The 15,585-nt window shown below is 40.3% G+C and overlaps 1 protein-coding gene across 6 annotated transcripts in view; it reads left to right on the top strand.

The window, feature by feature from the left end:
* C8H10orf90 (chromosome 8 C10orf90 homolog) overlaps positions 1–15,585 on the top strand; it is a 64,286-nt gene that overhangs the window by 11,878 nt on the left and 36,823 nt on the right. The window contains exon 1 of one of the 6 annotated variants that reach the window (XM_019617869.2): positions 328–383. The exons of 2 other annotated variants lie outside the window; for them this stretch is intronic. Coding sequence is in view for 2 of the 4 variants with exons in the window: in XM_010714842.3 (XP_010713144.1) it covers positions 1,126–1,171 (46 nt within the window). In the remaining 2 variants the exon portion in view is untranslated. Of the gene's footprint in view, positions 1–327; positions 384–851; positions 1,172–15,585 lie in introns of those variants that run through there. 3 more of the 6 variants (XM_019617868.2, XM_010714844.2, XM_010714842.3) reach the window with 3 other exon arrangements.

Raw genomic sequence — 15,585 nt, 5'->3', positions numbered from 1 at the left:
GGATTGCAAAAGCTGACTGCAGAAAGAGCAGCTACAGGGGATCATCGTTGGAGGTGCTCTCCTAGTAAATGAAAGCCTGCTAAGCCTGGGATTCCCAGACTGTGAAGTGCACACTGTAGTGCTATTAGAATATTTTAAGGGTTGCTCTCCTGTATCTGTATCTTGTCCTTACCATATCCCTATGGTTTTACCAGCAAGCACCTTCCAGCTCAGCTGAGCTTCCCTGTCTCAGGCACTTACCCTGACCAGCTGCAGGGCGTTAGAGTTGATGCAAAAAGAGGCAGGACTGTGGTTCCCTTCTTGATATCAGGGGGGTTTCAAAGACTAAAGTGCAGGAGTGGAGGTAAGAAGGTTTTAGGTGGGAGTGTGCAGTTTTCATGCAGGTACGCATATGCCTCTGAGTTACAGAGGCATATCTTCTTCTATTGGGTTATCCTTGGTTGATAATGCAATGTTTGTCAACAAGGTGGAATCCTCATAGAATAAACATGGTTTGCTAAGCCAGGATGTATTTGGTGTTATAAGATTTGGTGCCACTGGTGTGGGTTTTACAGCAGCAGCCCAGGCATTTCATTCTGCTGCTCTAGATTCTTATTTTGCTTAGTCTACTTTATTACTTTTTGTAGTGCAAAATGCATGAGCAAAGCCTTCCTTTTAGCAGTGGGTTGCCTTCCCTGCTCCTTTATATTCTTTCTTTTGCCCTACGAACTTTGTGTTGGTTTACCTGGCCCACCCTCCAGCCTGGCTGTGGGTTTGTTCTGGGAATTGGGAAAATATACTTTTGCAGCTCAGGTCAAGAGTCCATCTGCTGTTTGTTTAGCCCCTTTAATGAATCATTTACTTTAAAACAGAGAAATTAGCTGAAGCACCAAAGGAGTGGTTTTGAGCTGTGGATCCATGGATGCAGCTCACAGGTCAGGTAGGGCTAGAAACTGGGGGAAATGCTTCAGCACAGCACTGGGATTTAAAATTGAGGTGTGGTGGTGAGCGGGAGCTGTACAAGAGGACGACTGCTTTGTGAAGATGAATCTTCTTCCAAGGCAATGGCTCTACGCAGACATCCAACTCTGCTATGCGCTGCTATGTGCCAAACTATGCCAAGATCCACCAAAATTCAAATAGAAAATGTTGTATTTATATGGAGATCTCACCCAGGTTCTGCTGCTTCATGGTAGGTGCTGGTGGGGGAGGTCAAGTTTGTGGGCAAGCAGGGCTATCACTGATGCTTCATACTAAGAGGGCTCATTAACTCCACAGTGTCATTTGTGAAGATGAAAAGTCTTCTTTTCACAGTGTGGAAACTTTAACTCTGCCCCGGCTAAAGATTACCTTAACCTGCTATAAATTGAGCTGTTTCACTAATTGGTTTCTTGGTTCATTAACCAAACTGTGTGTATGAGGGAAATGGAAAAAGCTCTGAATGAATTTCCCTTGCAATTCTTAATTTAAATGGTGAATAATAATCACATGTCGAACGAAATATGTTATGTGAGTTGCAGCAATGGAGTTAATTTTGTTACTTCGAGATGATTTGCCACCCATAAAGCTTCCTGGGAAGATGATCCTCAGCATTCTCATTCTCCATTGTGTGACACCAGGAAGTCACTACAGTATAATGTAGTTATGTCCAATTTCATATAGAAGCACTTTGTCGTGGGCAGTTCCTCCTCATACATTGTTAGAAGTAATGAGATAACAGAGATAAACAGTAATAAACTTAAAAAGTCAGCTTTACTGCAGTGAGTGCTGGTTCTGTATTTCCACCATCATTATTGAAGTAACCAAAACTGGATGTGTCCTTGGTTTACTCTTTCCAATGCAGTGCACACAGCTAAAAATCAAAGATTAACTCTGAGCGGCTAAAGCAAATGAATCCTACTAATTCATCAAAGCAAACACTGCAGAATTTAATCTGTTTTATGAATTTTCTGCCATTGATTGTTATGGCATGGTTGGGGCACAGGAGGTCATTTGTGAGCACTGAATTGCTAGTTTTGTGACAGTGAAAAAAGAGAGCTAAAAGAAAGGTTACATTACAGAAGATGCTAGAAGCAATTTTTGGAAGACAAATGTATATCATCTAAATTAATGATGGTAAACCTCCAATTAGCTGAATGTTGATGCAGAATTACAGCTTTATAAGGTAAATACATGTTTTCTCAAGCCAAAGGGTTGAGTAAGAAAATATTTAGCTTGCAAACTGTAATAGGGTTATAGGTAGATGAACGTTTTCTGTGACTCGGGGCATGGTGACCTCATTGCTGACAAGTCTGACAATAACTGCATTACTGCTTCCAAGCAGCCATACAGACAATGCCATTTTTGACCCTGTTCTTTGGAGTATCCCCTCTTTATAGGGGAGGGAAAAATCCCGACTGTGCTGCTTTGTTTTTCAACAAACAGCTTAGCTTTTGTGTTAGAACAGAGGTTTCTTCTTCGGCTCAGTTTAAGAAGTTTTGGCACAAACACATTTAAGGTGGGACTTCTAAACTTGTTTTATTTAGTTTACTTTATTGAATGCCTCTGAAAACGTATGTCAAAGCTGCCCTTGTTCCTTTTTGCAATTTAGGCATACTAAAATACTTGAATTATGGAGTTATTAGGGCAATTTACTCCATGGAAATGTTGAAATTTTCATGCAGATTGCTTTTATGTGGAAGGTGGGCTAGTCTCTCAAATGCATCCTCCCTCAGTAAAACACTGCATTTGCTGGCATTCATGAATACTTGCAGTTTACCTTTTGGCTGTGTGTGAGAGTCTGAAGTCATTATGACCTTGAATAATAGCAAGGAAAAGATCTCGCTTGAAAACCAACCAACAAAAAAGCCACTTTGGCATTTTCTCTTAAGGTCTTCACTTCCTCTGCTGGAGCATAGGAACTACAGGAACTCTACAGTTCAGCCCCTCAGCCCCTTGAATATTTCGAAATGGTGTCCATAGCCACTCTTATAGAGGCACAGTGATGGGAACATACCCAATGCTAGGTCAGATCCAGTTACATCATGATCCTAATTCTGGCCAAAAAACTGAGGGCAGAGAATACCGCATCCTTCCTGGCAAACCATCCTGGCTTCTTCAGCCAGGGATCTTCCAGAGCTTGGAGCAGGCTCTCCGCAGTCTTGATTAATGCCAAGACTGGACTTACCCTCCATAAACTCGCCTAATTGCTTTTTGGAATTTGTGCTCTACAACATTGGGTCTGTGTCATTTAGGTTCACAATTTAATTGTGTTGAGCAGAAAAAAACATCTTACAGCGTTCATGTTAAACAGTCTGCCCAGTAGTTTGGCCCCCCAGGGCTCTCCCAAAAGCATCTTTTGAAAGCTGTTTGTGATTTTTATTATCTTTGGTTTTAGATCTCTATCATATCATGCTTTTACTGGTAAATCCCAACTTATTAGTCTCTCAAGGTTTTTCAGCAGTGGACCCTTTCCTGGGCCTTTCTGGGTCAGTATTGTTCTTAATATACTTCTGTATACAGAAGTACACATTATATAGTATAATATATTTTAGCATGGAAATTGAGTTGAAGGAGTTGTTGAGGTACATTTTGTTTATTTATGTTGCTTACTGTATATTTTCCTTGTTCTTGGCTCTGTTCCTTTGTCAGCCTGGTCTTCTGCCATTTCTCTATAATTCATACTGTGTTGGTTTTTTTCATAGTGTCCTCTGATTTATCTTAACCCCATCATACTTCTGGGATGGCCATGATATCATTATATCCCTGCCCCCCTTTGTAAAAATAAACATTATTCAGTTCTTCTATACTGATTAGAACTTGCAGAACGTTGCTTGGGTTGCTATTTTTATGCTGCACATATAAATGCAGTCTTACTTGTGTTGACTATTCTTTGCAATTTTTTTTTTTTTTGTAACCTATGGAAGTCAATGACACATCTTTGCTTTGTGTGCACTTCCTTCTCAGATGCCATTGTGTCAAACTGCCTTTCTGCTGCCATCTGTCACACAGCAACATGTAGCATAATATTGGATGGAAAGTTCAACTTCTGACATTGTGGGCCAAGCTAATAACATAGGAGGTATTACTTTCGGAGCAACCCTTGTATACACATCAATTTTCTGCAGATTTTACTTAGAGGAGGAGGGAAGGGTAGGCATTCAGGGAATAGAAACTCTCACTTTCAGGGGCATTAGTTGTGCTGTTCTATTCTGGTGTGAATGGAGCCACGTGTTCCTTGCAGGCCTTCTTGGTCCCTGAAGTTTTCTCAGTAAACCTTTCATCTTTCTTCTGCATTTCCTTGCAAAGGGACTGCTGTGTTGGAGAGGGATTATTTTTATTTTTATTTTTTTGTTTAATGAAGGCTTTTGTCCCACTCTGTACTCCATAATCTCCCATCCTGTCTCCCAGATCACTCTTGTTCTGAAGGCTCTGAGTTGTATTTTCATCCCACGTAACCAAAGACAAATAGCTATATATGTTTCTTGACCCAGATCAGAGGCTAGATACCAACCTGCCTTTTCCTTAATTCATTTTTTCCTTGCTTTGATCCCCACTGATGTTTATTTTACATTTATAGCAATCTCCGAGACATTTAGCAAAGGCTTTGGATATAAGGCGAATTCCAAAATCCGTAGCTTCTCCTCATAACGTGGTTTTGAACTGAAATCCTCTTGAAAGGTCACTTGAAGTCCTGAAATACTTGAGCATTTAGATTGTTGTTGATTTTTCTAATGGTGATTGACTAGCCAGCAAGCTCTTTTACTGGAAACAGAATAAGTGTATTTCGTATTTTTTTTTCTTGTAAAACCCACTGGAATTCACTCAGAGGGTGGTGAGGCACTGGAACAGGTTGCCCAAGGAGGCTGTGGATGCCCCATCCCTGCAGGCATTCAAGGCCAGGCTGGATGTGGCTCTGGGCAGCCTGGGCTGCTGGTTGGTGACCTGCATTAGCAGGGAGTTGGGACTGGATGAGCATTGTGGTCCTTTTCAACCCAGGCCATTGTGCAATTCTCTGAAATTCTGTAGTATTGGCACTGGTACAACTGCAGTACATACAGATGGGTGCTCATGGAAATGACAAGTGCATGAGGCTAAATAGTTTAGAAACTTTGTGCATGGAAGAAACCACTTTGTATGCATGCACTGTAGTTAAAAGAAAACACTATATCTAAATGTTTGATGACTGATTCATTCTCACAGAAGATAGGCATGGCAGCATTTAAGTTACAATAGTTGTGTGTATCCCCAGTGTCATCCTGTGGTGACTTTATCGTTGGCAGCTTGTTTGTATGGGGCTTTCAAGAGAATAGGCTTGCTCATCATACTAATTACATGGCTTTTAGTTGTGCAGTTGACTGTGGACGTGTTGTATGGGATAATTAATTCATAGCTCAAGTCTTGGTTTGATATCCTTTCACCAAATCTGGCTGAAATAAGGATTACCAAATTCATGTTTCTACAGGTAATCCCAAATAACACATAATTTTACAGGCATTTTATGATAGATTAAAACACTGAATTGACTTGGGGTGTGGGTGGGGGAGAGAGGAAAAGTATTACCATGTAGCCAGATTCTTCAGTATTTTTCTTATTTCAGCATTCTTCTGTCTGTGTGTGTGTTTGATGCAGTTCTAATTAGTCTCCTTTAAGCAGCATGATGAAGTGTGTAAATTTTCATGTGTCATCTTGGTTAGTGTTTTCTCTTTGAAATCAGTATGTCTCTGCTGCTCTGCTTTTAGCTTGTCCTTAAAATACTTTTCCATTTAGCTTCTAGGCTTTAATGATCCAGCTTTGCATTGAAAAAATGCAGAGTATTCAGTTATGGTAGGAAAATGTTGATATTGGGTGTGACTTTTTTGGGGGGGAGAAGATGGATCATGTAAGTAAAGCAGTCATTGCTCAAAAGTTAACTTCAGGTTTTTGGTTTCTCCAGTACAAAGGGCTAAGTCTCTTCATAAAAATGGACAATCAGAAGCACTTTTGGGAACTCAGAGGCAAAAATAAAACAGCTCTGTGTACCCCTCTTTGAAACATGTAGAGTCTGGTTTTTGTAATGAGTGACTTTAAAGAAAAAGCAAATTCTTTGTCTTTTCTGGAAGAGAATTAGCTTTATCTAAGGCAATCAGCATTTCTTACAATTTCTGCATTTGGAGAAGCAGATTTTAAGAAACCTACTATTTTGAACTTTTTGGTGTTGGCCACAATTAAATAAAGCCTTTTCCTTTGAAGAACATTTAATGGTTCTTTTTATGTTTGTATTAAATATTCTGTGGTACTGTGTAGTTTTGTACCATCTTCTACTTGGCAGCTGCACAGTAGCTGTTTACTCACTGTCTTTTGATTAATTCTCTTGCTATTCCAGCATGTAATATACCTCATTTGTTTAGAGAAAGGGAATACATTTCATATTTAAAAACCCTTTTACTGCAGTTACTGCATCTTTGCAGATTTAATTAGGTCTCAGTCCCTTCCAAATCATGCAAGTCAAAGGTCCCGTCTTACTTGTCCCTGGGGCATCGTTACAAAATGTCCCCAGATGGAGTCTAGTTTCTAACTGATGACTTTACCATATAGGGGCTAATTATTTCTAATCTTACACATTGATGGGACTGTATTTTATGTCTCTGAGCCACTGGAACTGTTAACTGCCAAATTATCCTCCACTGTAATATGCGGGTTATGTCTCCATAAAACGGACCGACTTCTCAAATGACAGTCCCTTCCTACCAGGCTCTTGCATTTTGAGCCGTAATTATTTCTGGCACACAGTTCCATCCGATGAGCCCTTGCTAATCTACATTATTATCTGGGATAACCGTTAGTGCCTGGCTGCAGGCACAGGCCTGGGCTCTGCTCTATGGGGCAGCCGCATGGCTGTGCTCAGCCCAGCCTCCGACTGCTGCCTTTCCTTTTTATGAGCAATAACCTCCATCGGGTCTTTAAAAGAAATGACTCAACGCTTTCACCTTCTGGAAGGGAAAACCTGTATTTTGAAGTCTATAACGCATGAAGGTGTTGGTATAATCTAGTATAAGCTGCCTTCAGTCAGCCCTTTCAAGCACCGGGAAAGAGAAATGAATATCTAAAAAGCACCAAATAGCTACAATTGCACTTGGATTTCATGGCTGTGTGTGATAGAGGTCAGTAACATAAAGCTGTTTATTTCATCACAGAAAGCAGTGCCTGTTATCAGAACTTGCTGTAGGCGAAGATATTGGAAAGTCCTCATGTAAGTGACCCATTCCACTACAGCTTCACTTTGCACATGTGGGATTCCTGCCCTGCTTCTCTCTGTCACTTCTGCCCCAGCCCATAGAGCTGCTTTTGGGGTTGGCTCTGCAGAGCAACAGAGCATGAAACGATGATAATTTGGGTTTACTATCTCCCAAACCTTAATCCAGTAACAGCAAACCAGAAGCTGCGTTAGGAAAGTAGAGGCCCTGGAATATTGGACTTTGGAAATATTGGGCCTCTGTCTCAGTTGGTTTCAGGGAAGTCAATAACGCCTTATTGATTTAGAAATTACTTTTTAAAACAACAGAGAGCTAAATGACAGTGCAGTCTGAAGGGGAGTGAGCCTTGCAAAACCTGGCATTACCCAAGAGCTGCCACCTCCAGAGGCACTGACTGGTAACCAAGGTGTGGAGGCATCGGTGCTCAGTTTGGGGACTTACCTTAGTAAAGGAAGATTGAAATGCAAAACCCCACCATACAAATGTGGGTTGATAAACTTTGCTTAAAGGCTGAATGAAGTAGATAATTCTGTATTTATATACCTATCAGCATTAATATTATGGCCAATGTGTTAATACCAATATTCCTGTAACTCATGCAGTAATACATTTAGAGTAATAAGATCGTACTAAATCACTGTGACAGATACTAGACTGACCTTCCAAAATAATCCTTTCAGTCTAGAGTATGAGCAACATCCTTGCCCTTTTATTTCAGATAATATAAAATCATCTGCTTATGTTTTTGTTCATTTTCATGGTAGATCACTGTCACCCCACGAATCGTCCCAACAGCGCATTTATTCATTTTTAAGTGCGTCTTAATTTTTTTTTTTTCTTTAAAAGAAGTTCAATATCCTGGAAGCCTGTGATTTGACTTAAGAGTGCTGAGATGTTTAACCTAAATGAGCATGAACCTGAGCATGCTGTTGTCTGCTGCTCCAGGTACCTCTGCAGTGCATTCATGTGTAGTGTTGGTATGTGCTCTAGGGTTGCAATTAACAGAATATATCAAGCAACATGCAATTGCTTGACCTATGTGCAATGTCCTGAATTTGCTTTTTCTTTCTTGTATTTGAACATAGTGTTTTGAGCAATTAAAGCAGGACATGAATCTTATACCGATCTAATGTTGGATTCAATTGGTAGGATTTCAGTAATACTTTGTAATTACTTTGTAAATACTTCAGATGTAAAAATGGGGCTTTTATTCCCAGTTCTCCTGAATAATGCAGCACTCTCTAGAATCAATACCTGTGTATACACATCTGTTTATCATTCTCACTAACCAAATTACATGAATGCATCATGGTGAACAAACCACAACATCTTTAAGCTCCAACAGGAGAATAGATGTCTGTGGCTTAAAACAAATGGTGCTAGTTTGCAACGGTGCTCGTGTCCTCCTTGCAGGGCTGCTGTCAGTGTGCTCTCAGCACAAATTCATGCGTGCCCTAGCAAAGGGTAAACTGTTCTCTGTTTTTTCTTCGGACTAAAAAGTCAAATCAAGATGACTTTTTTGATTAGAAATGAAAAAATGTCTAATGCAAACAGCTGAATAATAGCTTAAACCACTCCCTGCCCTATAAAACAATGGAAAGCAGAAGAAGTAACATCAAATAATCCAATAAGGGCATTTACCCTAACCTGTCAGCCCCCAACATTAAGAAATAAAGATTATGTTGTCGTGCTGTCAGAAAGGGAAACAGAGGCGCTTCATGGAGAAGTGAAATCTGTTATTTCTAGTATGGTCTGGTTAAAAGTGAAGTGCTTCACTCTCACATCTACCTGCAGTGGTTTTGTAGTGTCTGGACAAAGGGCAGAGAAGGTTGAGAGTTGTGTTTTCTAAAGGATTCAGATACCAGGTAGAAGGTACCCATATTAACTGAGTCAACATGACTGGCAGTGAGTAACCCATGGGCACAGTGTATGTGCAAGTCCTTCCCTAGAAGGTCATGTTAATAGTTGCAACTTACTACAGGAAAATACAGACTCTTCCAAAGGTGGTTTTTTTTTTGTTTTTGTTTTTTTTTTCTGTAGTGCTTTCACTTAGGGTTAGACAAGGCAAGGATGGAGAGTCATGCTGCGTGGTGTGATGGTTTCACAGGGAACTAGCACAAAACAGAGCATGGAAGACCTGAAATACAAATGATGTGATGACCACGGCAGTACAGATAGAATCTTAAGTGGAGTCTTATGTCTAACCCAAATTTCCAGACCCCCCAATAGAAAATTCCACCCAAATCTCTCCTTTGCCAGGGTGTATGGGCTTGTAACAGCTCTCTGCCTGAGGATGAATCTCTCCCATTGCACAGAGGTCCTTGCTCTTGGCCTGAGGTAGGGCAACACCTGGTACACAAGAGCCATCCAAACTGAGCATTGCACTGAGCGAAGGGTGTATCCTGCATGGGAGCTCTTAGCATCCCTTTTGCTAAGCTTGAAAATGCTCTTTAATATCCTGTAGCTCGTTCTGCAGCTTCTAGTGGGAGAGTTTAATGGTAGCTAATGTTGGAGAGAATGATAGTGGTGACCAAGAGGTTTCTGAAAGCATATTCAGCACAGTCTGTCTTCTCTAACTGCTGAATGTGAAGAGACTCTTGGGATCAATTCTCATCCCAGAGCACCCGGTGGAAAGACTGCAATTGAGAGGGGCCAGGATTTGGCTGGGGAGCTGCGATGGATGCAGAGTGCTGCGGAATTATGTAATGGCTTATGCGCTGGCTGCAGATCAGAGATTGTTGCTGAACAGAGCAACTGTAGGACAAACAAAGTGGTGATGGTAATCATCCATAACAACTTAATTCTGCCCTTGGTAGATGGTGTCTTCAACGTTTTGTTATACCGGCCTAAGCTGTTCAGTTATTGCTTCAGATCACATTGTTCCAGGTACTCTCTGCAGTAAAATGTAGGTTTCCAATGCTGTGTCTATCATAGGAAGGCAGCTACTCCAGTTCTGCTATGTGACTTTAAACAGGGCAGATGTTGTACGTGATTATGTCTCAGGTGAAGCAGTACTGAGGTCAAACACTTGCAGTATCAGTAGGTCAGTCTTCAGCATTTCACTTTATGGTTTTGAAAGTCCTCTCAGATTCCATAATCTTTGCATGAGCTTTCTGTATTGTTGTTGTTTGTTTTTTGTTTTGTTTTGTTTTTGGTTTGTTTGTTTTTTGTTTTTTTTAAGAGAATGGAAACAAAAAGATGAAATTGAAAATACAGGCTACCAAGAAAGAAGTGGTTTTGTGAGGAACAGAGCTGATGAAGGCCAAGAGTCAATACTCCGAGTCTCCCTTTGGTGCTGCTCTCTCCTCCCTGCATCTCCACCATATCCCACTTTATCTGTCCCCAGTGCTTCCTTGCTGCTCATGGACAGGATTTGTGGTCCCTCTGGCACTGTGGGTGACATCAGTGGCCAGTAGGGATGTTTGTCAGTCAGTTGTGAGTCAAAGGGAGGAGAACCAATGAGCTTCTATCTGCAGTGGCCTCTTGTTTCTACAAAATCATTTCATCTATTTATTTACTTTTAGATTGAGATAAGTTCTTGACTCTCCTGTTACACTGGTTGAAGCAACCCATGAGATCCAAGTCTGAGGCTGGACAGCTGGAAGGATTGAACATAAATCAAGTTTGTTCTGAAAATCAAGTTAAAACTGGATCCGAGTAGAGAGTACAGTAGAAAAATGTTTTGTTTTGTCAGCTTCATTTATTTTTCTGTTATTTTCAATTTATTCATTGGTAGTAATTATTTAGGATAAAAGACAGGTCTTCTAAAACGTAGGGACAAATTTCATGCAAGCATAATTGTGCCTTGCTATCCAGATATGTATTTATGGATGTAGGTATGTGAATGACTTTATTCATAGGAGTAGCTCCTGGGAGACAACTACTGTGAATATAACTACTCACATTTTGAAATATTTCCCAGATTGGTTTTGCATCAAAAGGTGCTGGGGAGTTCATGTGCGTGTTGTGAATGTAACACCACAGAGCAGGGAAATTGCTGCAAATAAAGTGAAATGCATTTTCTTACCCATCTGTTGTAGATCTGATGTTGCTGAACAGAATAATTTGGTGGAAAAGCTTTTAGTTGTACGCAAACAACAAAAAAAAAAGGCATATACAAACAACCAGGAGTTTTGGGTTGTTGCTAGGCAGCAGGTTATTTCTACTTGGGAAAGCCACTGGGTCTGGCTGGGCTGCTGGGGCTTTGGGTCCGTGGGTGCTGGTGGATCCCAGTCCCACGAGTTCTCATTCAGGTGATGTCTGCCACCAAAAGAGAGCCTGAAAACTCTTAATGTCATTACTTGCCAACTGGCACTTAGGAAACACTAAAAGTTAAGGTTCAATTCTGCACTGTCCATTTTTTTTTAACTGTAAGACTTCCTTTTATAAAAAAAGCAATTACCAATTATCAGTTCTGCTGAACCTAGCAATGCCCTGTTTTCTCTTCCAACCATGTTTCTGTTTGAATCTCTAGAATGATCTGTGTTTCTAAACCTATTGCAGAGGAACTCAAAAAGGGTGATGTTCGTGATTGAACAAAGCACGGCTGCGTGGTAAAAACGCTCTATAAACAAAGATTTGCTTTACTGTCCCCTCAAAAGGTAAATGTAGGTATTATCTCACCAACTGGAAAGTTTTATGTGGTAGAATAATTACCACGTTCAGTTGTGTGAAGCGTGGTTAGATTTAGAGTTGAGGCAAGTCAATGGTGACTGAAAACAGTGGGAGCTGTGTCCTCTTAAATTATGTAAAGTAAAACTATTTGCTTCGTCACTGAGCTACAGCCTTGGAAATCTAATAGTTTAGGCTTTGCGCTTATTTAAATCGTAGCTATTGTGGTTTTCACCCTGTGAGCACTGAATTTTTCTTTTGGTTCTAGCCTACTGCATCCAGTATAATCAAGCAGTTTCTGATGTCTGCAATCACATCAGTTAATGTGAATGACTTTCCAGAAAGAAATAATATCTCAAGTATTATACAAAACTGAATGCTTCTATTATACAAAAGTAACATGAAATGTCTGTATTAAATCTGGCATGACTGGTGCTGCACTGAGTTTAGTTCCATTGTACAAACCTTTCAGTGTCAAATTTGGCTCATGCAAACATCCTGTCTTTTTTTGTTTTGTTTTGGAAATAGAATTGGAGTAACATAGACGTGTATTGGAATCAATTATCTTGATATCTTGACAAAAGTATCTGTACCAACAGCATCTATCACCACTGTATTAAGAGTATTAACAGGAAAGAAAATCAATAAAGCAAAATCCCCGCAGCAAGGATATATATAAAGTCACAAAATGCATGCATAGCAGATAGTGCACAGGTTTTTTCTTGTCAACTTTACAGTTTCTTATCTTAAAGTTATGCTCTCACAAAAACAGGTGAGATGTAAGAAATATTGAATTACCTCTATCTCCTATTATGCAAAAGCAGCTGTAGGCAAATGCACACGGCTTATAATTGCTACCAGTTCTGAGTAACACTGGTGGAATTTTTATTTAGGAAACTCATTTATGCCATCAAACTTTGCGTATGTTATGACCTCTACATGAGTACACATAATAATGCTAGAATAACTGCTCATAAACACACTTTTTGGCTACAATATTGCTTTTCCTTTGTTTGCTTATGCATAGTATTTGTTATGTTTACAGTCACTGAAGAATTTTTTGGCTATCTTAAACATTCTTGTGCCTTCACAAACGGACATGGTCACTAAAATATGGATGCCTTGATAAAACACTGGGAAAGAGACTTTTAGAACGGTAGAGGGTCCCTTCTAGTACTTCTTTCTGTATGAAATGTTTTATTACTTATGCCTTATATTGACTTATGCCGAATAATGGTACAACAGATTCTGTGGGAAGACTTTTCTTGGGTGGAGGGAAGCGATCAAACCACAGTTCTGACAACAAACCAAAGTTGTCATCACCCTTACATGTTGCTAGTGCTTTCTCATGGCTCTTACCTCATTTTGGGGATGGAGCACCTTGTACTGGGATCAGACTTGAAAGGATTTCTCGTAGCGTCCTCATCTCTTAAGAGAGTTGGTTGGTTGTTTTGCTTTGCGTAATCCTCTTGGGAAAACTTGTCCAAATTATATAAAGTATCCACTTCCCAGAATCCCAGTGAAACATATGAACAGCACTGCTTTCTTTTAGCAGTGCAGAGAGAGACCTGTCTACCAGTCATCAGAGCGGGAAGCCATGGAGCTTTTAGGACTTTGCTTCTTACTTAAGCAGCACTGGGGAGCTCAATGACTCACTCCGTACCCAGGTTCTTCCTTATGCTCCCACAGGAATGAATATCTGTGACGTTAATGACATTTCTTCCATTTCTGCAATGAAAGTTCTGAAGAAAAATAATGGAAGAGTATGATTTCGCTATTATGTGATATTATCCTTCATCATCATCCAATCCAATTCTCTGTGCCTTAGATATCCCTCCTCTAATGACTTCTCTTTGAGCTTCCCCATTCTATTCCTACTATATTTTATAAAGATCTCTGAAGAGCTCCAGTAGGGAGCTCCGATGCCAGACCGTGTTATTTAGACTGAAGAAATGGTACCTACGTCAGTTTAAATCTTCATGTGTGCTCCCATTTGAGTCTTTGGCCTGAGTTATGCCCACACAGCTGGGCTTCAGCAGGTCTGGTGAGTTAGTTGCTGCTTCCTGGACCTGAGACTTGTTAGTGTTAAGTTTGAGCTGCCAAGAGAAACCTAGAAATGCTCTTATCCCTGTACAACTGAAAATTAAAACTGCCACTCCCTGCCCCCTCCTTCCTCTACCCCCACCTCCCCAAAAACAACCACAACCAGCAAATATATACAAAACAACCAAAAGATCTTGGTGGAGCAGGCCAAAACAGAAATGAGGAAGTAAAAGAACCTGCTTCGTTAGCTCTGTGTGTGTTTGTGTGATGGATATGCTGGGGGAGATTCCTCACTTTATTAGGTGAAGATAAAGAGTAATAGCAGTGTATAATGAAAACAAGATATTTTTCTCTTATGCATAGGTGTCAAGATATAATTCCTGTGCTCTTTCTAGACCCCTGATGAGCACCTTGCTTCTAATGGCATGGATAATGAGAGATTTACGACTTCTGGCTTTTTGATAGCAGACCAGAACTCATTTGTCCGTTCCGTGGTGGATCCTGTAATCATCTCTGCAGGCAGTCAGCTACAGCTTCAAGGTGTGCAAGCAGGGAAAGATAATTCAGTTAACAAATCTCATGATGCTACTTCTAATAGAAGACAATCCATCCTGACATCTTAAAAAATATTTCTCTATTTTGTTTACATAATGAATCCTGTTCAAACCAAAATGATTTCAGGCAGTATTGCTTAGTCTGATTTGAAAACCTTCCCAGCACAGCTACCTTAAAATACTGTTATCTTTGCACAGCTGTATTGAAACACTTTCTTTTGTGGCAATGTACTTGTTTGTATTGGCTTTGGCTTTTTTTACTGCAAGAAAGATTTCAAGAAAAGAGCTGGCAGCTCCTTTCTCTCCCTTTAAATCTCTTGCATTTTGACCCCCATTGTAAGTAGGTGCCTGGTACTTGTAAGAGGAGTGCAGCAAAAATACTGTAACGGGACTGATGTACTCTCCCTCTGCCGTTCTCTCTTGATGGGTGAGTACAGCATGGTTTCTAGCTTTGTTTGAGCTTTCAGGGTGGCAACATGTGCTCCTTAAGTATCTTCACTTAGGAAAAAATTGCTGTCTATTCTTACATGAAGGTAGCTGAATGTCAAATCCTGAGGAGATGAAAATCAGGTGTATTTTTATGAGAATACGTGAAGGAAATAAAATCCACGCTATGAGGTCACCTTCCTTTCCATCCATGGCTGTGCTCCATCTTCACTGGGATGCTGCCCTCAGACCATCAACAACACAACACCTCACCTCCTCCTAGGTCTCAGCATCACTTCTGAAGTCTTAGAATAATATCCCTAAAGGATGGCATGACTGTGCCCATGCCAGCACCTTCTGGAGACACATCATGCTCTCCACTTAAAAGCAAGCTCAACATTCTCCAGCAGATCCCCTATAAATCAATTTAATATCAGCAGGGACATAAGTACAATGAGGGATTTTCAACACTTATCCATCTCTACTTTTAGTGCTGTGCCTGTGAGCTGTAGCTTGGCTGTTGGAGATTTATTTTAGAGTTGACATCTCTGTGCAATTTTATGATATTGTTTCTTTATGACACATGAAGAAGACCAGGAGAAGCGGATTTGGTTCTGGTGTTTATTCTGACTTGGCTTTCATCTTAGGCATTTCTATAATGTCTGGATAGTTTTTCTGGATGACTCACTTCAGATTTCAGGAAGTGAATAATGATCTCTTCCAGCCCTTATGGAGAGGGAAAGCAGTGAATCTTTAAT

This window comes from Meleagris gallopavo, chromosome 8 (genome assembly GCF_000146605.3).
Source record: "Meleagris gallopavo isolate NT-WF06-2002-E0010 breed Aviagen turkey brand Nicholas breeding stock chromosome 8, Turkey_5.1, whole genome shotgun sequence".
Lineage (NCBI taxonomy): Eukaryota > Metazoa > Chordata > Aves > Galliformes > Phasianidae > Meleagris > Meleagris gallopavo.
The sequence above is the reverse complement of the archived record's forward strand: the minus strand, read 5'-3'. Positions and strand labels throughout refer to the sequence as shown.